The sequence below is a fragment of the Neolamprologus multifasciatus genome, chromosome 7 (assembly GCF_963576455.1).
Source record: "Neolamprologus multifasciatus chromosome 7, fNeoMul1.2, whole genome shotgun sequence".
NCBI classification, from domain to species: domain Eukaryota; kingdom Metazoa; phylum Chordata; class Actinopteri; order Cichliformes; family Cichlidae; genus Neolamprologus; species Neolamprologus multifasciatus.
Genome location: NC_140445.1, coordinates 41,393,006 through 41,418,371, shown reverse-complemented (window position 1 = coordinate 41,418,371; position 25,366 = coordinate 41,393,006). Strand labels below are relative to the sequence as shown.

At 41.0% G+C, this 25,366-nt stretch overlaps 1 protein-coding gene and 1 long non-coding RNA gene across 4 annotated transcripts in view; one reads left to right on the top strand and one right to left on the bottom strand.

Moving 5' to 3' along the window:
• The window catches only part of LOC146514938 (uncharacterized), a 170,211-nt gene that overhangs the window by 24,876 nt on the left and 119,969 nt on the right, over positions 1-25,366 (bottom strand). The window lies entirely within an intron of this gene.
• On the top strand, positions 10,450-23,389 carry c7h11orf24 (chromosome 7 C11orf24 homolog). 3 transcript variants are annotated; one of them, XM_085168175.1, is made up of 4 exons: positions 10,454-10,560; positions 13,771-13,824; positions 13,920-14,079; positions 18,013-23,389. In XM_085168175.1, exons 1-4 carry the CDS (start codon positions 10,501-10,503, stop codon positions 18,918-18,920), a joined length of 1,182 nt encoding a protein of 393 aa, XP_085024301.1. In that variant the 5' UTR covers positions 10,454-10,500; the 3' UTR covers positions 18,921-23,389. The 3 variants fall into 3 exon arrangements, with proteins under 3 accessions (XP_085024300.1, XP_085024301.1, XP_085024299.1); XM_085168174.1 differs by having other exon boundaries at positions 10,450-11,392; positions 13,771-14,079; XM_085168173.1 differs by lacking the exon at positions 13,771-13,824.

Genomic DNA, 25,366 nt, shown 5'->3' with positions numbered 1-25,366 from the left:
ACTCAGTATGATATTGCCCCGTACAGACACATACACAGTGGTTACAGCTTCACAGTCATTTATTCAGTTTGCTTTTTAAGGCTGTCATCGCCGGCTAGCGCACACAGTTGCTTTAGTGGGGTTTGCTCTCATGCAGCCGGCCACTCTCCCTCCTTCTAGGTCCCAGCATGCTACTGAAATAGGGGAGGCGCGAAATATACATATAAAAGGAAAAGTATGTGTGCAAATATGGTGTGGTGTACAAAAGTGACAGGGTGCACTGAGATGTAATTAATTCTGTTCCACATGTGTAGGTCTGACTAAGTGGATGAATTAAAGAGTCTGATAGCAGCGGGATAACGTTCCCTTAGACAGCGAGGTTAAAGGAACCTGTTGCTCAAACCTATCTAGACTTTTAGTCGCTGGTGACATAAAAAACTAATTATTGGAACAACATCTAAATCCCCCAAAATTAGATAATGACTGAAACTAGCACCACTGATGAACAATGGGCTGTGAGGTCAGTTTCTTGATCATTAATATGCAAATTAAAATGACCATTGATCAACTGATCAGTGGTTGTTGACCATTTACTCAGGGCCCCCCTAAAAAAAATAAAAACCTAGTTATCCCTTTTGTGTCAGGAGTAACAGTTGAGACGCATCTTCTCTAAACATAGCATCTCTGTGGTTTTTAAACCCCAAAACACGCCTCGCCAAAAATTGTCCACCCCAAGGATCGGGTGGCCCGACACAGAGTAATGTATGCTGTTAAGTGTCAGGAGGATTGCCAGGATTTATACATCAGGGAAACCAAACAACTTCTTGCTAAGCGGATGACACAATAACAACAACAGGCCAGTGGACAGTCTTTCAATGATGAGGATGTAGACATCCTGGACAGGGAGGAACGCTGGTTTGAGCGCAGAGTCAAGGAGGCCATTTACATGAAAAGGGAAAGACCATCTGTGAATCGAGGAGGGGACCTAAGGGTACATCTTTCGCCATCTTACAGCCATTCCCGAACTCTCTGTGAATGATACTCATGGTCATTGATCAATGGGTGTTGATCAGTGGTCATGACAATTTGCATATTAATGATCAACAAACTGACCTCACATTGTTTGTCAGTGGTTCTAGTTTCAGTCATTGTGCAAATGTACTTTTTATAAGGTTGGGGAAACCTGCAGTCAGATGAGACTGAAAAAGTCCCTTGGATGATGATGAAACATTTCTCCCACTGAAAATGCTACGTCCAGATGAACAGAATCAACTGTTGAGCTAGTTAATAGGTATGCCCTCATTGTCATCTGTTGGGATTTTATTTTGAAAGGATGCTTCCTGTTATGCTGCGGAGTATACATGAGAGTTCAATAAATAAAGACACATTGGTGTGAATGTTCCGGTAAAAAAAGCCGATGCCCCACGTGTGATTATTCCTCCCTAAGTGTCTTCAGTATTCATGCAGATTCTGCTGGAAGACCCGTCTCTGCTAACAGGTTATGGGCCTAGGAAAATATTGAAGCTACGCCAGGGGAAAGTTTACCACCAGAGAAGTCGCGAAGTACAGCGTGTTCGGTGAGGACTAGCATGCTAAGTTAGCACCATGAGTAAGCATGCTGGTGAACCCAGTGGCCGATGGGCAAGGTTGGTTTTTGACGGAGATGAGAAGAATTATGAACTGTGGGAGACAAAATTTTTGGGACATCTTAGATTACAAGGTCTAAAAGAGACAATATTGAAAAGTGATGACGAAGATGAGGATGACGAAGATAAGAATGCCCAGGCCTATGCAGAGTTAATACAGATCCTGGATGATAAGAGTTTATCGCTTGTGATGAGAGAAGCTGCCGACGATGGACGTGAGGCACTGAAAATTTTAAGAGACTATTATGCGGGAAAAGGTAAACCAAGAATTATCAGCCTTTATACTGAACTGACTTCTCTGAATAGAGCAAGCAGTGAGAGCGTCACAGAGTACATCATACGCGCAGAGACACTTATTACAGCCCTGAGAAATGCTGGAGAGACACTTAGTGATGGTCTGTTTGTAGCGATGGTGTTAAAAGGTTTACCAGAAGCATTTAAACCTTTTGTGAAGGTCCAGACTGGGAATAGAAACCCTGACAGAAGAGCTGAGAAACCTCTTGAGCTGGTACATATGGATCTAGCAGGGCCGATAGATCCAGAATCACGAGATGGACACAGATATGCATTATTGTTTACTGATGATTTTTCCGGTGCAGTATTTGTATATTTTCTCAAAAACAAAAATGAAACAATGCAAGCAACTGAAATCTTTTTGGCCGATACAGCCCCACACGGGAAGGTAAAGTGTATCAGGTCAGACAACGGGACAGAGTTCATGGCAGAGAGTTACCAGGCATTGTTAAACAAACATGGGATAAGACATGAAACTTCAGCCCCATATTCCCCTCACCATAATGGTACAGCAGAACGTGGCTGGAGAACACTTTTTGATATGGGAAGGTGCATGCTTATTGAGAGTGCCGTACCAGAGGAATTATGGACATATGCAGTTCAAACAGCGGCTATTGTGAGAAACGGGTGCTTTAACAACCGGACAGGACAGACACCTTACTTTTTGCTAACTGGGCAGAAGCCCAATCTATCCAGAATGCGAAAGTTTGGGTGTGAGTGTTATGCTTACAAGCAAAACAAGGGTAAGCTGGATTCTAGGTGTACAAAAGGGATTTTTGTAGGCTACGACAAAAACAGTCCAGCATACAAGGTTTATTTCCCAGACAGCGCTAAAGTGCAAAAGCTTAGGCTGGTTAAGTTTGTAACCAAACACAATGAGGAAAAGCAAACACAAACTGATACGACATCTGAGGATGAGGACATACAGGTGAGGGAGAGACCAAACATGAACAGGGAAAGCCCCAGTACCAGTTCACAGGAACCAGGTACTGACAACCAACCAGAAGTGAACAGTCAGATGCCACTTAGTGATGAGACCGAAAACTCCAGAAGCTATCCTTCTAGAACAAGAAAGAAAGCAGATTATCTAAATGAATATGAGTCAGGAGAAGACATTGATGATCAAGTGCTGACCAACATAGACTACTGTGACAGACTGATAAGTAACTCACCCGTGACATTCAGTGAAGCTGTAAAGTCACCCAACTCTAAAGAGTGGAAAGCAGCTATGGATGAGGAAATGCAATCCTTAAAAGAACAACACCTTTACCCTAACAAGCTTACCTGAGGGAAAGAAAGCAGTGGGGGGTAGATGGGTATATGTGAAGAAAAACAGTGGCGATGGATCGAAAAAATATAAAGCACAGTACGTAGCTCAAGGTTACAACCAGTGTTTTGGAATAGACTATGACAAAACTTTTTCTCCGACTGCTAACCTGACAAGCATAAGAGTATTGATGCAGTGTGCAATACAAGAAAACCTGATTTTGCATCAGATGGATGTAAAAACTGCATACTTGCATGCACCAATAGACTTAAGTTTACGTCGAGCAGCCGGAAGGCTATGAAGTAAAACAGATGAGAAACTGGTCTATAAGCTGGAAAAGTCACTTTATGGGCTTAAACAGTCAGGCCAAAACTGGAACAGGACATTACATAGAGAACGGTTTCATGCAGAGTGCTGTAGATCATTATGTTTACACAAGGAAAACAAGAAAAGACAAAGTGATCGTGATCATACGGGTTGATGATATTATTATCGCAGCCAGTGATGAAGGTGTTTTGAAAACTGAAGGGAATGCTAACTGCAATGGGAAACCCAAACATTTTCTTGTTATTGATTTTGAGAAAACCAAAGATTGTGTAAAAATGTCACAAGAGAGATATGTAGAAAACATACTGGAAAGATTTCAAATGCAAGACTGTAAACCAAGATCAATCTTTATAAAGCACTTTTCATACAGAAATGTAGCACAAAGTGCTTTACATGGTTAAAAGCAGCCCACCAATTCACTCCCCACACTCTCATAAGCGGTCATGGATACACACACACGAAAAGTAAAATTGGGCTGGTCACACATGAGCCAGGTGAGGGAACACTATCACACGGAGCCGTCTGCACCGGGAGCAGGTCACGGGCCGCAGCCTCCAGGCCGGGCACACAGCTGGAGGGAGCCAAAGAAGCCCCCCAGCCTGGCTGAGAAGACCCACAGCAGCCACGGTGCAGAGAGCCCCCTCCGAGGAAACACTGGAGGTATGACCTAATAAGAGTATATACAGAATAAAAAGATAAAATACAATATTTGTTACGTTCCCCTGAGGGGGTCTAGGCGGTGAGGGGAAGTAACAAAAAGTGTCCGGGTCAGGAAAAGGAGTCAAGGAGGCAAAAGGGTTGAATTAAATAGTTTTATTAAAGTAGCTCAACTAAAAGAGACTGACAAGCCGCTATCACCATTTAAGGAAAACAAACAAAACTCAAGCGTTGGTCAATAAAGTAAAAGTAAGTCAAAAAGAGAGCAGCTCACTGGCTGTAACCACTCACATGGCACTCTGGCCCAGAGCTCACCTTTCCCTGGATTAAATCCTTTTTAATTACCGACAAGAGTCAGTTGTGTAAAAGGGAAAGGTGGTACCTCAGGCAGAAGAGGTGGTGGGACACGCCCACACAGGCACCTTCAGGAGGAGGCCCTGCTAGGGCCATAACACCCCCTCCCATAAATACAAACCTGTGGTTTGTCAAATGATTATGATAAACAAAAAATTAATCAAGTCCATAACGGTTTCAACACCAAAACTGTAGGCTTTCCACCTACCAAACCCCATAGCAACAGTTAGGCATTTCCTGCAGAAGCTGCCAGCCCCATCTCAGTGGGTTCACAACATTGACAGAGGGTGGCCCCAGACCCTCGAAACCATGTCCCCTGTGATAGCCAGGGCTTCGAACCATCACATGTGGAGAACCCAGCAGGCAGCTGGCAGGTTTTACTGAAACAGACATTTTTGTTAGCAAGGGGTACAGGTCTGAGTGGTGGTGTTATACATGATCTGTCCACCTGCAGGTAATCTTGAGGAACTGGGACATTGTCAACCAGCAGCACCTCAGGGCTAGTTGACCTCTTACACTGATTACAGGGTGCTACTGAGCAATTGTGCTCCAAGTTTAGCCTTTTAGTAGGCCTGGCAACCTTGTCAGTTTGAGAACCACGACTGACTTTTCTCAAAGCAGGCCCTTTTTGCTTTGAGTGTGCTTTCTGTTTGAGTTTCAGCTTCAAACAGTTAGCAACAAGATGTCCAGGTTTGTGGCAGAAGAAACAAAGCTTCCTTTTGGGTCTCGAAACCACAACTTTTTCAGCCTTGTTAGCTGGCCCACTCTTACCTCTCCAAGATGTACTATGGCATAGAGGGGTATCACATTCTACAGCATTTATTTTATGACTTAGGGTGAACTCCTCTGCCAGTGTGGCAGCCTGCTGTAATGTGGAAACCCTTTTTTCACTTAAATAAAGAGCAATACACTCAGGAACAGTTTTTAAAATCCTCCACAAGCATGAGCTTGTGGAGGATTGACCCTAAATTGTTAACCTGGCTTGCAGAGCGCCACCTATCAAAAAACTTTGCCTTCGCCCAAGCGAAGTCAAGGTAGGACTGACCCTGTGCCAACTACAAACCTCGAAAATGCTGCCTATAGGCCTCAGGTACAAGTTCATAGGCCTGGAGGACAGCACTTTTAATCTTTTCATAAGCTAAGCAGTCATCCATAAACAGACTGGAACAAGCTTCTCGAGCCTTACCTGTCAACTTACACAGCAAAAATAGAGCGCAGCTCACTAAATACAAACCCAGACACACAGCTCACTAGCTGTAACCACACTAATGGCACTCTGGCCCAGACCTCACCTTTCCCTGGGCTTAAATCTCCTTAAGTACTGACGAGAGTCAGCTGCACAAAAGGAAGGTGGTACCTCAGGCAGAAGAGGTGGTGGGACACGCCCACACAGGCACCTTCAGGAGGAGGCCCTGCTAGGGCCGTAACAATATTATGTAGGACCTAATTTAAAAATATAAATAGAATAACAGAATAACATAGAATAAATAAACGTTAAGTAAAAGCTAAATTAAAAAGGTGGGTCTTGAGCCTGTTCTTAAAAACATGTACGTTCTCTGCGGCCCTGAGCTCCTCTGTTCCACAGACGAGGACCATACCATTGAAAAGCTGTCTCTCCGTGAGTATGTGTCCTGACTTTAGGAACGATCAAAAGGCCAGTACCAGAGGACCTCAGGGTCCACGTGGGTTCATATGGTAGAAGAAGATCTGAAAGATAAGAAGGCCCAAGACCATTAAGACATTTAAAAACCAATAAAAGAACTTTAAAATCGATCCTGAAACACACGGGGAGCCAATGCAGCAATTCTAAAACCGGTGTAATATGAGCCCGCCCTCTGGTCTTTGTCAGGACACGGGCTGCAGAGTTTTGTAAAAGTTGTAAAGGTGAAATATTGTTTTTGGGGAGACCAGAGAGCAGGGCATTACAGTAATCAATGCGACTGGTAATAAAAGCATGCATCAACATCTCCGTGTTGGCCCGAGAGAGTATAGGGCGGACTCTGGCTATATTTTTTAGATGACAGAATCCAATTTTGGTTACATGTTTAATATGTGGGATAAAACCAAGCTCAGAGTCGAAAATAACACCCAGGTTTTTGTGGCACACCACATGTCATTTCATGGATCTTAGAGGAGCATGTATCCATACTCACCATAAAAGTTCTGTCTGAGAGATAGGAAGTGAACCAGTTGTGTACAGCACCAGAGAGGCCCACCATGTGTTTCAGTCTGTTTAAAAGAATAGCGTGGTCTACTGTATCAAAGGCTGCGCTTAGATCCAGTAGCACCAGGACTGAGAACTTTTGGGAGTCCCAGTTACATCTAAGATCATTTAAAACCTAAAAAGTTGAACTACAATGATGATGCTGAGACAATGAACAATGTCAGGATGTACAGAGAGGCAGTAGATAGCCTTATTTACTTGACCTCTTGCACACGACCAGATTTGAGTTTTGTTGTAAGTAAGCTGTCACAGCACTTCAAAGAACCAACTTTGGAACATTGGACTGCTGTGAAACATGTTCTAAGGTATTTATTTTTGTAAGATCAACAGTTAATGCTGGAAATTTGATATTGGAAATATTGAGTTAAATAAATAAAGACACATTGGTGTGAATGTTCCGTCAAAAAGCCGATGCCCCACGTGTGATTATTCCTCCGTGTAGATAATAAGTATCTTCAGTATTCATGCAGATTCTGCTGGACCCGTCTCTGCTAACATCAACCTTTTGGGATTTACTTACCTGGATGATTGAGCATGCATTGAGACAACTACATCTAAAGTTCTTTGTGTGAGAAATGGACACAAAATACCAAAAGAAAAAAAGGGGGGAAAAAAGAAATGCAGAGCAATGCAAAGAAAAACAAACAAGCTCAGCAGCCACTGTCATTCCTAAATGCAGTCTGCAGACAAATGCAGAGAGTGTCTGTCAGTGGTGGGTTTAAAAACTGTAGCTAAATGCTTTTCTTGGCATTTGGCAGGGCTGCACAGAAGCATGGGGTCTAGAAATAAATAGTAAATGCACTGGTTCTTGTATAGCACTGTTCTACCCTCCACAAGCACTGAAAGCACTTTATACAACATGCCTCATTCACCATTTCATGCAAGCACTTTTTTCTGCACCTATGTGTTTTCTGTCTAACACTCACACGCCGATGAATGCACTGGAGATCAGCTTGACGTTCAGTATATTTTTAACTGTTTATTTAGCTGTATTTTTCACAAATGGAACAATCTTAAACACATTACCAGTTGGTCATACATATGCTATCAATTCACTGATCAGCCTGTACATTTAAAGGGAAAAAATGCATAAATATCAGTTGCTTAATTACTATTGATAAATGGTAAATGGCCTGTGTTTGTATAGCGCTTTACTAGTCCCTAAGGACCCCAAAGCACTTTACACATTCAGTCATCCACCCATTCACACTACATTGTAGCCACAGCCATCCTGGGGCGCACTGACAGAGGCGAAGCTGCCAGGCACTGGCGCCACCGGGCCCTCTGACCACCACCAGTAGGCAATGGGTGAAGTGTCTTGCCCAAGGACACAACGACTGAGGCTGTTGGAGCCGGGGCTCGAACCAGCAACCTTCCGAATACAAGACAAACTGCCAACTCTTATGCCACGATCGCCCCAGTATTAGTACTATTCGATAGGGCTGCCACGATTAGTCGACTAGTCACGATTACGTCGACTATCAAAATCGTCGACGACTGATTTAGTAGTCGAGGCTTCGTTTGAAGATCACAAAAGACACAGGAATAAGTAGTAGGATTTAAGAGTGTAATAACGGACTGAAACAGAAGATGGCAGCACTGCATGTACAAGGATGCCAGCTGCCGTTAAACCCCGAAGAAGAAGAAGTAGCTCTGTCCCAGAATTCATAGCGCAGCCCAGCTCATGGCGGCAGCTAGTTAGTTTTAATATTACTCTTATTATTCTTTCTGGGTCACAAAATAAACATTTAAAATATGTTCAGGCGAGAATGTAGCTGTGTAAACCTCAAATATCTGCTCAGTTTATCAAGACACCACATATATTTAAAAGCGCTCCGACGTTTTCGGAGACGTCTGTTACCCACTAGCACGATAGCCGGGGTCAAGGCTCACTAGAGCCCCTGAGAACACCGGACTCCTGGCAAATCGTTTTCAGACCCATCGCTGACTTTCGCTACTCAGGTTAAACATATATAAGTCACTTAGATAACTTACAAATGTTATTGTTTGGCTTTTTTTAGTATTTTATTTGTTCCCGAGTAAATCGGTTTGGCTGAAATTAAAGTTATAGTTTTTACACAGCTGAATAAACTTCAAGCAGACAACTGATTATCAGAAGTGTGAGATGCTCGAGAATTTACTCCGGTGTCCCGTTATATTTTAGATAGCAAGGAGTTTATTAAACTTCACCGAAACAATCTGCAAATGTCATTAAAATTTAATAAACTGCCATCTTGTCTTTATGTTTAGTTAGCACATACCTTAAACACTTAAAGCTGTAAGCGAATGATAGTTATATAAGAGCAGATGCTGCTGGTGCAATAAGCTGTAAGTTTTATGTCCAGTGGATGCATGATCTGATTAGTCGACTAATCGCAAAATTAATCGGTGACTAGTCGACTATCAAAATAATCGTTTGTGGCAGCCCTACTGGATAAGACAATCCATTCAAAAAGAAAGGTTCATCTCGCTTCCAAGTACAGTCTATGTTGCCTTTGTTATCTCCTCCAAATAAGGCAAAATGACTGGCCAACTCCTAAATATATGGTGATCTGCCAGCTGTTCTCCACACTTCTGCCGACACAAACCATTTGTCATTTTTCCAGCAAAATTCTCTCCAGGAGCCTGAACTGGTAGAAGTCAGCTGCATTAGATACACATTCTGCCAATCACCCTCTGGTATGGAACCTTTCTCCCAATTAGATTTTGAAATGTTATTTTTGTTTTTTTATTGTTTAGATACTTGAATATAGTCTTCACACAACTTTCTTATTTCTTTTGGTTTTATCCATGTCAGTAAATATGTCAATTATATCGGAGTCCTTTGTATTTCTAAATTTCTTTATCTTGTCATTAAAATAGTCTCTAACCTGAAAGTACTTAAAAAGTTAATTTTACCTAAGCCATTAGTTTCCTGGATTTTATTAAAGCTATACAGCTCCATCTCCATCTGACACGACCAAACAGGAGGAGGTAATAATGATTTTGTTCCAATATTTAAAGCACCCGTTGATTGTGTCTGCTGTGAAATCTGGGTCAGATGTGATCCATTTTAATATTCTAGGATGTTTTTCCAGTAGTGGTGATTTACACTCACTAACCCAAATTCTGAGTGGTACCTTGGACCATTGGTTTAGGGTCTTAGCATGCTGTCTATATAACATTTTGCTTCCCAGAAGAGATTGTAATGAAATGTGAAATTTACCATGTTCTTCCATTTTGCAAAATAACTGGGAATTGCAGCAGCATGCTAGGGATCTTAGTTGGACAGCTAATAAATGGATAGACATGGCAGTGATTCAGCTGTTTCTTTAGAAAGTTGTAATATTTTAAATTGAATCCGTGGCCTTCTGCCCACACATATAAATCTAGAAATTCACTTGTTCCTTTCAATAAATTATTTTGATGTAAATTATTATTATTATTATTATTATTATTATTATTATTATTATTATTATTATGCATTTCTAAGGCAAACCTGCTCATATCTGCCTTGATATGTTTGGTCAAAACGGTATTTCTTAACTTTAGTAACGCTCTATATGTTTAGATATTAATAGCAATAATATTATTAGCAATGAATTGAAAGTATTTGTATTAGTCATGATAAATTTTGGTAAACTGTAACAATAGGAGGCGTTCTTGTTTTAACGTGGTGTGGCCAGCAGAGGGCAGGAGCACATAGATTATCAGCCAACACAGCTAAAACCACAGCTGAGGAAGAAGGTCAGCGTCTCGTACAGAAGGTGTGGATGTTTGGTTCCTGGGTACCTGTGTGTGGTTTACAGCAAACGAGCCCCCGCATAAGCCTGGTAGGACCTCCGACCACACGGACTGTAGCTAGCCTATGAGCAGTAACTCTCCGTGACCGTGGCTTGTTAGTGTTAGCTGCTCGGTAGTGTGGATGCACTCGCTGCTGAGGGGAGATGTCTCTTCATCCTTCATCATGCTCCGTTAACTCGTTTCCCGGTGTGTTTATTTCCCGGTGACATAGCGATTACAGCATTATTCACTGTATTATCGATGGTGTGGTTTTGCTCGTTACCTTGTTGGTTTGTGTAACCGAGCCAGTTAAACACGGGTTAAACTTTGGGGTTTCCCATCTGAACTAAGATCCGTGTCTTCCTTCGGAGCAGCTTTCACTTGGCCCAGTGTTAGCTTGTGTGAGCTACAGCTGCGTTTCTCTGCTCTGACTTGAAGTCACAATAACACGTGACTGACCCTTGTTGCTTTGGATTTTTTCTGTTTATTCGGCTAAAGTTAATGATGTAATGTTTTGGGTTATTTGGTGCTAAAGCAGCTGCTGGCTGTGTGCTCGGTTTCCGTTTTAGCCCAAACTTCTTTGATTGGCAGCGTGGCAGAGCGCGCGGCACTTCCTCTCTCCACGTTGGCGTCTTCATCGAGTTTTCCTGTTTACACTGAGGGCTGGTCCTGTGCCCCAGCTGTCTAAAACACATCCTGTTTACAGTGAACACACAGATCTGGGTCCCGGTGCACTGTGGGGCAGTGCTACAAATCCGGTAAAGGCTGGCCTAATGTGAAGGGTCCCCAAATAACAGTGCATACTCCCTGTGGAGCTCCCTGTTACTTTACACACGTGAAAAACTGCACCAGAAACCTGATGAACCAAACTGGTGCTCACAGGTCAGTGGATATATTGTTGGCATTTGTCACAAATATCATGCCGCGTGTGTTATTCAGTAATGGCTTCTGCTTTTGAAATGCAGTGTTTGTTTTTAGTTATTTTTCCCAAAGAAGCACAAGGTGCTCCACATGAGTGCAGGAGAGCTGATGCCCTACATGTGGACATCAGACTCCACTCATCCCACTCAGCCTGTGCAGAATACAGCCAGCAAATATATCACATTAGACCTCATTAAACAGCACTGTGGTGTCTACTTTGCCATGATGCCAGGTCTCTCTTGGAAAAGAGATTTTTAATCTCAATGAGATTTTTTACCTGGATAAATAAAGGATTAATAAATAACTTGTGTATTAGAAGTGATGTTGATATATTTTATTCTTTACTTTTAGTGTCTTTGAGGTCTGTTTCACACAAAACTTGCTGGCTGTTTCTGGCTCTCACTCACTCACTCCCATCTGTTTTCATGGACTGTGATTTCTGTGACTACAGGCTTATCGCAATCTTTTGATTTATCTCTAACTTAATTTCTTAAGGTAGTCTAGGTGGGAGTAGATATTGTAGTAGAATTTATGGACAAAGTCTTGTAAGTGGTACATTTCAGTGCAATCAGCTACAACTCTTTAGGTTTGCAAAACACTGAAGTGTTCCCTTTAAAGTAAAATGACTCGAAGTTTAGTTGTCAAAAAAAAAAAAAAATCATGTCCTTACCTTCTTTATACGTGAATATTAGCTACAACATATGGAGAAAATTTCAAAACAAATTCATTAATTTTTGCCTGATTGCATTTATGACTCCTACAGTAATTTATACTGATTATTACCATTAGCTTTGACAATCAAAATAAATACTATAACCTGTGGTTAAAGTAAAATTCTCTTATACAACTTGAAGATATGACTTGAAGCGCCAGCAGCCTCTTCGGCGATGTAAGCGTACAGCTTGTGTATCTGGGATTGTACTCTCAGCCTCCTACTGTACACCTATGATTGTACACCAATCCACCCAACCAGCATCATCAAGTATGCCAATGACAACACTGTGGTTGGATTCATCTGTGATTGGGATGAGACAGTTGACAGTGTTCGCCCCCCTTCCTGGTTTCCTATGTTTTTTGTATGTCAGTCACACTTAAATGTTTCAGATCATCAAACAAATTAAAATACTGGAGAAAGATAACCTGATTAGGCCTGACTACTACTAGTGGAGTAGACCAAAAAAATCCTCAAAAGCCAGACATCATGCTGTGATCCAAGGACGTGCAGGAACAAATGAGACACAAAGTAATTGAGATCTCTCAGTCTGGAAAAGGTTATATTATGCCATTTCTGAAGCCGTGGGACTCCAGCGAACCACAATGCAGCGTTAGAGATTGTTAGGTTGGCCAGTAGTGGTAGTTGTGGTACTCAGGCTTTGGAAGAAGACACTAGCTGGATGGATCTTTCCTGACTGACTCTTTGCACAGCCAACGAAGCTGCTCACTTCACTTGAATGTAAAGGCGCAACTGTGTCACTGTGTTTCAGTATAGAAACCCATTTCAGAGATTCTGACACTTCATGTGTAATTTAATTTTGTTTGGGTTTCTTCATTTGAAAGTGAAATACATGCAGTAATTATTGTTGAGCTAAATGTTGTCATTAACACTTCACTATAATTATCTCTGTGCTTCTGTAACTTGAGCCTGGAGTCTAATTAAACTCATAACTCATAACGGTGATTATGACTCGTACTACTTCCTCCAGGAGCACTACTTGAGATGTGCATTGTTTTGACACTAGATGGTAGTCATTCCTCACATTTGGGTGGACTAACTACTCTTTACTGTTGTGCAGGTGAAGAGGCTTGAATGGCGTGCTTCAGGAAATCTGCCTTACCGAACTACAAATCCCAAGATTTAGCCTGGATAATGTAGAAAATTGTAAAAAAGTTGTAGTTTCCACAGTACTGTTTAATTTGAACCAAATCATTAGTAACATCCTTCAACTTTGACTCTGCTGGTCTTGATAGGGCCTGAAATGTCTTATTAATTGAGAGAGTATTTGTATATTTTAACCAGTGGAATTATAGTAACTATATTTTAATATCTGGCTGAATGGCCCAGTAAGTGTTATGTGTGTTACTTGTTTGAGTGAAACATGGTAAGAAAAAATAAGACTCAATCAAAAGGTTAAGATGAAATGATCCAACCAATATGAATAAATGCTGTCATCCTAAATGTTAAATACAGCTGTAATTGTGGTTTTACATGTTTCTGTTTAAGGACTGTCTCTGTTTACTAGAATAATAAGATGTCCTGATGCAGAACATCTATAAGAACACAGTTTATCGACCCCATCTGTCAGGCTGCTTCTGATTCTTGCTTGTGTTTGTCTTTGTAGGTCCAACCAGAAACTGACTTCACCTTTTCCTGGTTTCCCCTCCTTCATTTCATTGTTTGTACAGGTTGACTGTGTGAACGTCATTGTACCCGGTGTGTGTGTGTGTGCCTCTGTCTATGTGAGCGTGTGTCTGTCTCGTTCCCTCCCAGCCCACCATGTCCCTGTATTCCTCAAAACTCCAGCTGAGCGTATCACTGTGTCTTCTCCTCCTCCCCCCCTGTGTGCTTCTGCTCCTTACTGACTCCTCCACCACAGGACCAAATGGGGACTACCTCTTCTCAACACCCACAGTTAATTGCTCCACTGGATGTAAGTATGTGGCAGGAGTCTTAAAGGTTCTCTGTATAAGCATGTGAAGCTTTTTAAAAATCTGTTTTCATGGGCAGTGTGTGAACAGCTTGTGACATAACTAAAAAAAGAAAAAGGTGAGACCCGTTGTGGACACCGAACATTGTTAACACAATAACTTGAAGATTAGGCAAGGTAGGATTTTCATTTTGATACCATTGGTGAATCTACTAACACAGGCAGCCACAAGTATCCTTCAATGTTGTGACACTCATGGTCACAATATTGGCACGAATGTAGTCTATATGTCATTTGTCGTGGGTGCCAGGTTGATAAAGTGTACAAAATAAGCATTGTATGTGTGATTAGTAAGATTCACTGGACTCACATCTGTGCTTGTCCTGCTAGACCTCAGTGCAGCGTTTGATACTGTTGACTGTAATATTTTATTACAGCGATTACAGCATGCGGTAAGTATTACAGGTACTGCGCTGCAGTGGTTTGAATCATATCTAATAGACTCCAACTTTATCTCTCCACAAAGGCAGATAACACACACCAGTTAAACCGCAGGAATCTCTTAAAGGCATGTTGAAATCTCCCAATTCTTTAAATCTTTGGGCTGAAGGAAGGACAATACTCGGTGTATAAATGCTCAATCAACAATCCTTTATTTCCATACAATTTCCACACAATGAGCATAAACCATCCGGATGGGGAGAGATGAGGGTTACCCCACGTTACCCCACGTGGGTTAACCCTCTTCGTGGTTAACCCACGAAGAGGGTTACAGCAAATCTCAAAATGGTGATGTGTTACACAGCTTTTTATACTTTCTACTGGCCCCCACCTGGTCGTAAACCTAAACATTCACATTCTCTCTATCTGTCAAGGCGCCTAAGTTATGACCTCGGCTCCCCGTCTTTCTACCCCCTACAAAGGTGGGGGCATAGAATGTGGTCTGTTTTTGCTATTACCGGCCCAAGGTCCTTCGCACGCAACATTCTCATCATGATTTAGCAGTCTGACATGTCAAGAAAACAGTGTAATACATTCACAGCAGATAAATGGCGGCGCCCACCTGTCTAACAGAATCCAAAGATGGTCACATTCTTTCAACCCCAAAAATATACTGGCACACTTGTCTAACAAACTACAAAAATGGTCATGTTCTTTTAACCTAAAAATATAAGGGAAACTAAGCTACATACTTTGCACACAACCTAGACTAAGGGATATATTTATGTTCTACAGCTGTTTAACATAATTCATCTACCTTGACTATAGGTATAAGATAACATAGTTTAGAATAATAATCTCACAGGCATAATAATCTCTCATTTCCTGCTTATAAATTCAGATAAAACTGAGTTTGTTGTACTTTGGATAGAGTCATAGAAATATGGGCTCCAACTACCCTTTTCTCAGAATAGACTCTGAAAAACCTGTTCATGCATTTATTACTTCCAGGCTGGACTACTGTAATTCATTATTATCGGGATGTCCTAAAAACTCCCTGAAAAGCTTTCAGTTGATCTAGAATCCTGCAGCAAGAGTACTGACAGGGACGAGACCCTATGTAGAAAGACAGGGTCTCCCTGTTAAATCCAGAATTGAATTCAAAATCTTGCTCCTCACATACTTGAATAATCAGGCTTTATCTTATCTTAATGACCTTGTAGTACCATATCACCCTATTAGAGCACTTCGCTCTCGCTCTGCAGGCCTACTTGTTGTTCCTAGAGTATTTAAAAGTAGAATGGGAGGGAGAGCCTTCAGTTTTCAGGCCCCTCTTCTGTGGAACCAGCTTCAAGTTTGGATTTTGGAGACAGACACTATCTCTGCTTTTAAGATTAAAACTTTGCTTTTTGATAAAGCATATAGTTAGGGCTGGATCCGGTTATGCTGCATTAGGTCTAGGCTGCTGGGGGATTCCCATGATGCAATGAGTCTTTCTTCTTCACTCGCCTTTTTTTTTTTTTTTAACTCACTATGTGTTAATACACCTCTGCATTCAGTTATTTGTCATTATTAATCTCTGGCTCTCTTCCACAGCGTGTGTTTGTCCTGTCTTCCTTCTCTCACCCCAACCTATCACAGCAGATGGCCCCGCCCCTCCCTGAACCTGGTTCTGATGGAGGTTTCTTCCTGTTAAAAGGGAGTTTTTCCTTCCCACTGTTGCCAAAGCACTTGTGCGTAGGCAGTTACATGATTGTTGGAGTTTTTATACTTTCTTTGCCTTATTGTAGTGTCTCTACCTTACAACTGTTGTTGTAATTTGGCATTATGTAAATAAAATTGAACTGAATTTGAATTAAATTGAACAAAATAAGCACTTCATGTAGCTCTAGGCATGATTCATTAATTAATCTTTCTTGGGAATGTTAAAGAAACCACAAAAAACAAAGACTGCTTGATTTTAATTTGGCCGATCTCTCATTCAAAGTCATCTTCTTGGCCAAGTTCAGATGGCTGGCAGCCCGTTATTCTAAAGTCCGACTGTGAGAAAATGCCAACTCCTCAAAAAGAAATATTATTATTTCAACAAAATTTACTATTAAGATATTTGTTATTGGGGAAATGCTGAAGACCATTTTATCAGTGATTGCAGCTTACAGTATTCATGGTTCAGTAGTGGCATAGAATAATGAAATGAAGGCACAAAAGTAACCTAGAGGGTATTTTGCCTGGAAAGTTTAAGTAAAGCACAACTGCTTTGAGCATTTAGTTTTACCAATAACAGAAATAGTTGAACTTTGTAACTCTTCAGTATTTTCTATACAGGATGGTCGTGGGTTGAGCTTTTTAGCCAGATACACCAAATAACAGTCATTTCCAGTTAGAGTGTAACAGTTCAAGTGCCAGCGTTGCTTTGTTGAGTCATTTGTTTACTGTTGTGTTGGACATCCCCATCTGAAAGCATCGCCTCCTGGTATGCCTTCATAACCTAGCTGTACTCTTTGGCTTTTGCCACGTAATGAAGCGACTCAGGCAGTGAATGTGCTACACTTCTACTCTAATCTCCTTTTAGTAGGATGCCTGACTCCAAGGAGCTAATGTAGATATAATAACACACAGGTTTAACTACTTTGGGCCGTCAATGAAAGCTACTTTAAGCTGCTTCCTTGTCAAAGCGATCAGCTGTACATGTTTGCTTTGGATGAGTTCCATGCCGGATTCCTTCCTGCTGCATTCCCACCAGTGACCTTTCATTTGCCAAGCTAATGTTTAATCTGCTTCACTATTGAGCCACTTTACTTCTGGCTTCACTAAAGGCATGAAAATTTATGTTTTTTAATTTTGTCTGATTCAAAGGAGCTTGGAGAGAAAAGCGTCTGGACTCCTTTAAGTTGCTTGAAGACGTTTCACCTCTCATCCGAGAAGCTTCTTCAGTTCTAAGGTCAAATGGTGGAGAGTCCCAGATTTAAACCTAGTGGGAGTATCCCCCCCGCAGAGGGTGAGGATCATCAGGGGGGTCCTTTTGTCCCTCTGTGGGTGGATACTCCCACTAGGTTTAAATCTGGGACTCTCCACCATTTGACCTTAGAACTGAAGAAGCTTCTCGGATGAGAGGTGAAACGTCTTCAAGCAACTTAAAGAAGTCCAGACGCTTTTCTCTCCAAGCTCCTTTGACTACGATAACCTGGATGACTGAGAACCTTCACAGACATTTTGTCTGATTGTTTTTGTCTACAATTTTGACTTAGATGGTGATCATAAATATTTTTTTAAATCAGTTATCAGTGTAATTTCAGAGTTCCCAAACTTGATTTGGTTGTAAGGGTATCTCGATCTTGAAGATAACATGGCTCTTTGGCTATTTACAGGGTTAAAATTCTTTGAAAGGTACAAACTGATGCTCTGCAAATATACGAGTGAAATATAAATGTATGTTTGGCTTGTAGCGAATGTTTGTTTCACTAATTTGTGCTGACTAGAATTTGTTGTTTCCAGGTGCTACTGATGCAACAACAAAGACCTCTTTGGATGGTGTGACCACTCCACCGAAGACTTCAGTTTCTGCCTTAAACCCTAATAACACTTCAGATGTCATCACACAGACCAACTCTAGTACAGGCAAGGATAATAACAATCTGCAACTAAATGCAAGCACTCAGTCTTTCCTGAACTCATCATCCACCAAACACACCACTGTCAGCCACAGATTGAATGAGTCTGTAACATCGGTGAACAAAAATGAGCAAATTACAGAAGGAGCCCTTTCTTCCACATCTTCAGCATCCTTTCAGCAGCCATCTTCACAGGAGCATCTCAAATCACCAGAGGCATTTACCCCCACTAGCTTGCCTGCTCAGCGCCTGCATACTGGATCCACCACCAGCACTAGCAGTATAACAGCAACCACTTCAGAGTCTGTTAAGAATGCGGTCACTACACCTGTGAAATCTACAACCTCAGCAACTGCAACAACAACAACAACAGTAGCCTCACACTCGGTGACAATAGCTAACACAAGTGTTGCTGTTACTTCCGTCCATGGTTCAGACATGTCTCCATCGGCTGCCCTGCCACACCCCAGTGCTGAGGTGGCACCGATTCAGACATCATCTTTAACCAAATCACCATCTGCTATATCTGTTGCCAGTACTGATGCATTGGCCAATCAAACTAAATCTTTTGCCTCAGCTACGAGGGTCCCTGTGGTAGAAGAGGCGGGGGCTGTTCTGACCAAGCAGCTCGTCGATACGGCGTCTTTACTGGCTGTCCTGCTCTTTGGCCTGCTTTTCTTCTTGGTCACAGTGGCAGTGTTTGTCAAACAGGCCTACGACAGCTACAAGAGGAAGGACTACACGCAGGTCGACTATCTGATAAATGGCATGTACTCAGACTCTGGGGTATGAGACAGGAAGAGGATAATTATATTTCATGAAGCTTTTTCTTTCTTTGACTCGGAGCAGGAAAAACAAAACGAACTGAATGACAGACTAACTGAATGGTAAGATGGTGCTGTGAATTTACAGGATGGTCCAGTTAGTTCAGCAAGAAATGGAAAAGGATGATTCTGAGTACACTTACGATAAAACGGTGATGCACGCTGATCTGTTTTCTAGCAGCTCCTGTTTTTTGTGGGGGGGTTATGTCAAAATTCAAACCTTATAGCTTACATTTGGTTCTGCTAGTGGCCCCTGACAGGATTGGAATCGATTAGATGTTGTTGGCTGGCTCAGTTGCGACGTTTCCAGCAGATGACCTCTTCATCAGTTAATTTACTGCTGGTAAGAAATGTCGAGATTATCTAAAAGTAGAGTTGTAAAAAAAAAATCAAACTAGCAAATAATTTGTATTTTTTTTTAATTTGTAAACATTTTTTTCCTAAGTGACATCTATATAAGGACCAAATCAGAATGTTATGCCTAATAATTCATTTCCTTGTCATTACCTTGATGCTTATTTTATTTTTGAAAAAGTCAATTGACATACATCTCAGTGCCAAATAGGGTGTGTAACTGACAAAGAATAGCTCTGCGCTTAAGGCATTTAAAATATGTCACGTTGCAAATTCTTTTTAATGTGGTTTAATTGGCCACAGTGATAATTCAGTTATTCAGTGCTTCATGCAGCAATGCACAAAACAGTTTCTGCTTGACAAGTTTTGAAGTTCTTTCAATTCAGAAATGACTGTTTTAGACGGTATTTGTTTACATTTTTGGAATTTGGTGTTGCTGATTTGATAACAATAATAATAATTACTGTTATTATTATATTTGCTCTTTACAATTGGATATATAACCTTGATAGTGAAGAAATGTTCATCAGATCTGTCACATTTTGTAACCTTCCCATTCCAGCGCCTGTACACAGTGTTGAACTGTTTATTGCAAAGTAGATTATTTGTTTTGTTATTAATCCTCTACAGAAAAATGGGGTAAAAATGAATCACACATAGATCTAAGTGTATAAAATCACTCTTGCAACATTTGACAGAAATCTAATGTGACGTCGTAGCTAAAATTTGCCATATTTCTGTGGTGTCATTATATTTCTCGGCCCTTCCCATCTTTAAGATATCACATTTTCCACATTTTTAACTACAGCTGGCACTGAATGATGCACACTTGTTGTAATTTACAACCACAGAGCTAGACTCAGACTCACCGTTGAAGCTTTTCTAAAGTAATCATTATCAACATGGTGAGACACCTGGGTCTGTTGTAGTATTAGTCTGTTGTAATCTTGGCCATCATTTCTATAAAAGAGAAAGAAGTAGCTGTTCGCACACTGCAGAACTCCAGATTCCTCATTTATTACATCTAGGGACATTTCAAGCACACCTGCTTTTCATCAGCCAGCAACACACCAGGCAGTGCCATCTGAAATCCGCTGCGAACAGTCACGTGACCACGGGAAACTGCAAAAGCTTCCAGTCAACAACCTTGTACAGGACAAAGAATTGATAAGTGAATAATTTGCTGAATAAAACCAGCAGATTATAGAGAGAGAGAGAGAGTATTAGATCCCAGCTGTGAGTACTTTGAGTTTGACCTCACGTGAAGTCGATTAAATAGTCTGGATACACTTCTGGCTTGTTTATAGTCTAGTGATGGAAATGGTCAGTAAAGCATCATTTTAGTTTTCATAAAAGATGGCAAAGCTAAAAATCAACTTATGTATAAACCAGGATCTGATCAGCACAGACGGCTGAACTTGAACCAGCCTCTCTCAAACTGTATTCAAGGTAAATGAATATGTGGAAAACTTAACTCTATAGAAGTGTTAATGTTTTTTCAGAAAGACAAAAATGCTGCACAGGTGCTGCTGCCAGCTAATTACGCTGGAAGATGGTTCCATTGCTCTGGTTAAGTTTACATCAGATGTGGCCGCATGTGTTGAAGCCTGATGTTGGTGGATCAGGGCCAGAGTGCACACTGTGGTGTCTGCTTTAGCTAACAGGCCAGAGAGAGGCCACAGACACATTTAAGTCATCAAGCTGAGGATTTTCCACCCACTGTCACTCTGTTAATGTCAGTTCACTTGTTCTGTTGTGTGAAAATTACATGCAGCACAGGCCACGCTCACAGAGCCTGTTTGGCTGGCAGCTCTTCCACTTGAAGGTCAGACAGACACACTAACACCGCTTCATCTTAAAACACACAGCTCCTGCTATGTTTACAGCTAGCATTAAAACTACTCTGCCCTCTGAGGAGGATTAAATCTGAGATTTTTGGAAACTAGCCAGGTTGGTTTGAGAAGTTGAGGATTGTGCAGGATTGCAGGCTGTGACAGTGTCGTATGCGTCACTGCTGACTATCAGCAGCACATTCATCATGAACACATTGCAGGAGTTGCTGCCCTTGTATAGCAGCTAAACCCTGCATGTGGTTGTGCTGTCACGTTATAAAGAAATGACATTGGTGTGGTGTGAACTGAACTCCTTGAATTCATGTGCAGTTATGCTATTAGAATCATTTTGGAGGTTAAACAAAAATTTCTAACATTTCAGATCAAACAGAAGCACAGTTGATGTAACGCCAACCCTTAGTCTGATTGTTCATTTTATGTAAGTGACAAATTATAAATCGTAAAGTTAAACTAGGTCATCTCCAGCATGGCATTTCATATTTTTGATCATCTGTAGGCTATTCAAACTCTCAAATAATTTCAGGTTTTATTATTATTTCATTATTATTTTCATGGCAGTTCCACAAACAACATTCTCTTTTTAAAGAAATCTTTATGAATTCTCCTTCACACTTTCCCTGGGATCATGATGTTTTCCATAGAGGTCAGTGAATAACAACCAGAAAAGATAAAGGATTTATTTATTTATTTTTTTTCAACTATTGGACTCCAAGCCATTAATGGCAGATTTTATGTTAAACAAACCTCACTGTGTTAAATACTCAGACTTTCCAAATGTTAGAGGGTTCCTTTAAAAGTATTGACATTTCATTAGCTTTCATTTCTACAGACGACATTTCAACAGTGTTCCCTTGCACGTCTTCCAGTGAATCACAGGAACAAGGCCATACTTAATTGTTTATTTCTATATTTTTTAGATTCTCACAGTGAATGTATTCTTTTAAAAGATATTGAGTATATATTGTCTTATTAATGCATTGTGTCTTTGCCTGTTCATGTAACTGCTATGTTTACTCCAGTTTTCGCCTGGCTTACCTCACAGTGCTCTTTCCCTTGCCTTTGTAAGAAGCAACTTGAATGTTAAGCCATTTATTCATTCATTTTCATTACATTTCGACATTCCTTCAAACGTGCACATTGCATTCAGCAAAGAGCAAACGTTTTACCCGATTTCCCTTAAAGAGAGAAAGCAGCAGATGTTTCATAAAGAATGAGATGGTGTAGCTCATGAAAAACATTCCTTCTACAACGATAAGTAAAAGCTCTGTCACATGAGGCTGGTCTCTTTCTATTACAGAAACTTTGGAGATCAGGTGCATTTCCATTTTACCATATAATCTACTTAATGTCTTGGTTTTAGACTGATTTCATCCGCCGGTCCTTTGCCGAATGATTCTCAGTGATTTAGCTGTGCGCTACAAACAAAGGCGGTCCTTGAAGTCAGTATCCATTGCCATACACTGAATTACTTTGCCTTTTCTTGAGCACATTGTATTTGGTGTATTCTTCCAGTAGAGTACACAGCTGATGGAACTTCACCAAATAATCACTGAAGCACATCTTTGTGTGATAAAGCCAAGGGAAACATAAAGCCATGATCAGTTAGTGACTGAATGAGAGGGGACTTGAACTGTTCCACAACAGCAAGGTGACCTTTCTGGGTTCATCTGAAACCTACACAGATTTCAAATGAAAATGTAACGTTTGAGATGTTGTATTTCTGCTGTAAATGCATTTAACCCTTCCTGCCGCTGCTTGCATTCTTCTTTGAGAGGAGACAACTCTCGTCTTGTGGCAATGCACTGATTGGGTCACAAGACCTCGAGGGGATCAGTATGGCAGGCTGTTATCTTTGTTTTTCTCAAACAACCTTGTTTTTTTTTTTTAAAGGATATTGTCTTTATCACATTGGTCTCATTTGGTTTTGAATTTATTCCCATATATATATATATATATATATATATATGTTTTTGTTAATCATAAAAACCGAAGGTACAATAAAAAAAAAAAAAAAGTTTGTGATGTGTAAATCTCAAAGCAGTTCTTAACTGCCTGCTCTGTGATTTCTCCTCATCAAATGATAGCTGATGCTTTTGAGACAGTTTCAGACGATGACGATCCTCTTTTGTTCTCCTCTTCGATTGTCTAGTTAATTCAGAAAGCTTCCAGTACCTAAAATCTTGTTCCTTGCTTAAAGATACTGGAAAAATACACAAATGGCAATACCCCTGCATAGGAGGCAGGAAAACCACTTAGCTCAACTGTAGAGTTTGCTGAGAGAGATGGTTATTTCCCCCATGAAAGGAGAGTTTGTATAAACAACAATTTCTGCATGGTTTAAAAAACAGCCTCAGATTTTCTCAAAATTTAATCTTTCCTCTTTTTTTTTTCTGTTTTATTAAACAGATTTCTGTTTGGGTTGTCGTTTCTTCCTTTTTTTTTCTGTGAGAAATTAGGAAAATAATCACATTATCCAAAGTTTTTATTTTATTATTTTTATTTTATTTTATTTGAGGTGTATTTCCATTTTTCTGAGGTCTGTTTGAAACAACATAATCTATAGCTGTTAGTAAGAGTGTCTGCAATGAGGACATAAATGTCTTTTATGGCAGTCAGAATGTAGTTCATACTGTATCAAATTGTCTTGGATTGTGTCGTCGTGTCCATTAAGCAAGTGGATTTTACCCCCCAAGTGAAGATGGTTTACTGATGTCCGTAATTTCATAGTTTTTCCATAGATCCTGGAACCAGTGTGGACTGTGTTAAAGGTAAACTTGTGTTTGTGGTGACTGATGTGCAGGATGTCATGACACCTGCCCTGTGCCAACCTGATGTTCTAATGCACTTTGAACAGAGATTTTTACTTTGCAGAAAATAAATGAAAAAAGAACCGAATTGATCGTGTTGGTGTTTGAGTAAATCAATTGAATGTTTAATTCATCGATGAAGTACAGTTGCAGAGTAGTACCATGATTTTATGAAAGGAACATTCATTAATCAAAGCAACAGTGCCAGGTTTAACTCGCAGTTCAGTTCGTGTGGTGGGATTTCTCAGCACTTCAGCACATCAAGCTGCACCAGCCCAGGCTTGGGGATTCTGATAGATGCACAACAAGACTGACTTGGCTCTTATGTGCTGTTATGTGAACTCCAATTGTGCTCTTGGAGTTCACCATGTCTCCTACACGAAGTCAGATGGAAGCCCAAGATTCTGTACTGACTTCCGAAAGGTGAACTCTGTCACTGTACCAGATGCACATCCCTTACCTCTTATCGGTGACTTCATTGATGAAATTGGGCCTGCAAAATATATCACTAAACTTGATATGTTAAAAGGGTATCGGCAAGTGCCTTTGACATAGCAAGCATCTGACATTTCAGCTTTTGTCACTCCTGACCACTTCCTGCAGTATACGGTTATGCCTTTTGGCATGTGCAATGCCCCTGCAACATTTCAGAGACTGGTCAATAAAGTGTTGGGAAACATTCCTAACTGCAGAGCATACTTGGATGACATTGTTGTGTATAGCAGTGACTGGTCAAACCACATGGCTACATTGAAAGAAGTCTTCATTAGCCTGGAAAATGCGTCTCTCACCTTGAACCTTGCCAAATGTGATTTTGCTAGAGGCAGTGTCCTCTACCTTGGCCAGCAAGTTGGTCTAGGAAAAGTGCGCCCTGCAGATGCCTAACCTCTCTTTACCATTCAAACTGGAAATAGATGCCAGCGCAGTTAGGGCAGGAGCGGTGCTTCTCCAGGAGGATACCCAGGGCATTGACCATCCTGTGAGTTTCTTCTCTCGGAAGTTTGATAAACATCAGCTCAGGTACCATTGAAAAGGAGACACTTGCTTTGTTGTGGGCCTTGCAACATTTTGAAGTTTATAAAGAGTCAGGTCAGAGTTCAGTTCAAGTATTCACAGATCACAACCCTTTAGTTTTCCTCTCTAGAATGTATAATCACAACCAGCGGCTTATGCGTTGGTCACTGATTATTCAGAATTATCCCCTCAATAGCCATCCGTGCTGTTTAGAGATGTCACCAAACCCTGAGTCTGGTTCTTAAGGGGGGGGGGGGGGGGGGGGGGGTGCCAAGAGATGTGGATTTGCTTTTGTTCTTTTTATCTTTCAGGTGTCAAGCCTCCACCTATTGGCCAGTTCAAAGTTGATTGGCATGTGTCTATTGGCTGGTCTGGGCACAGTTGGC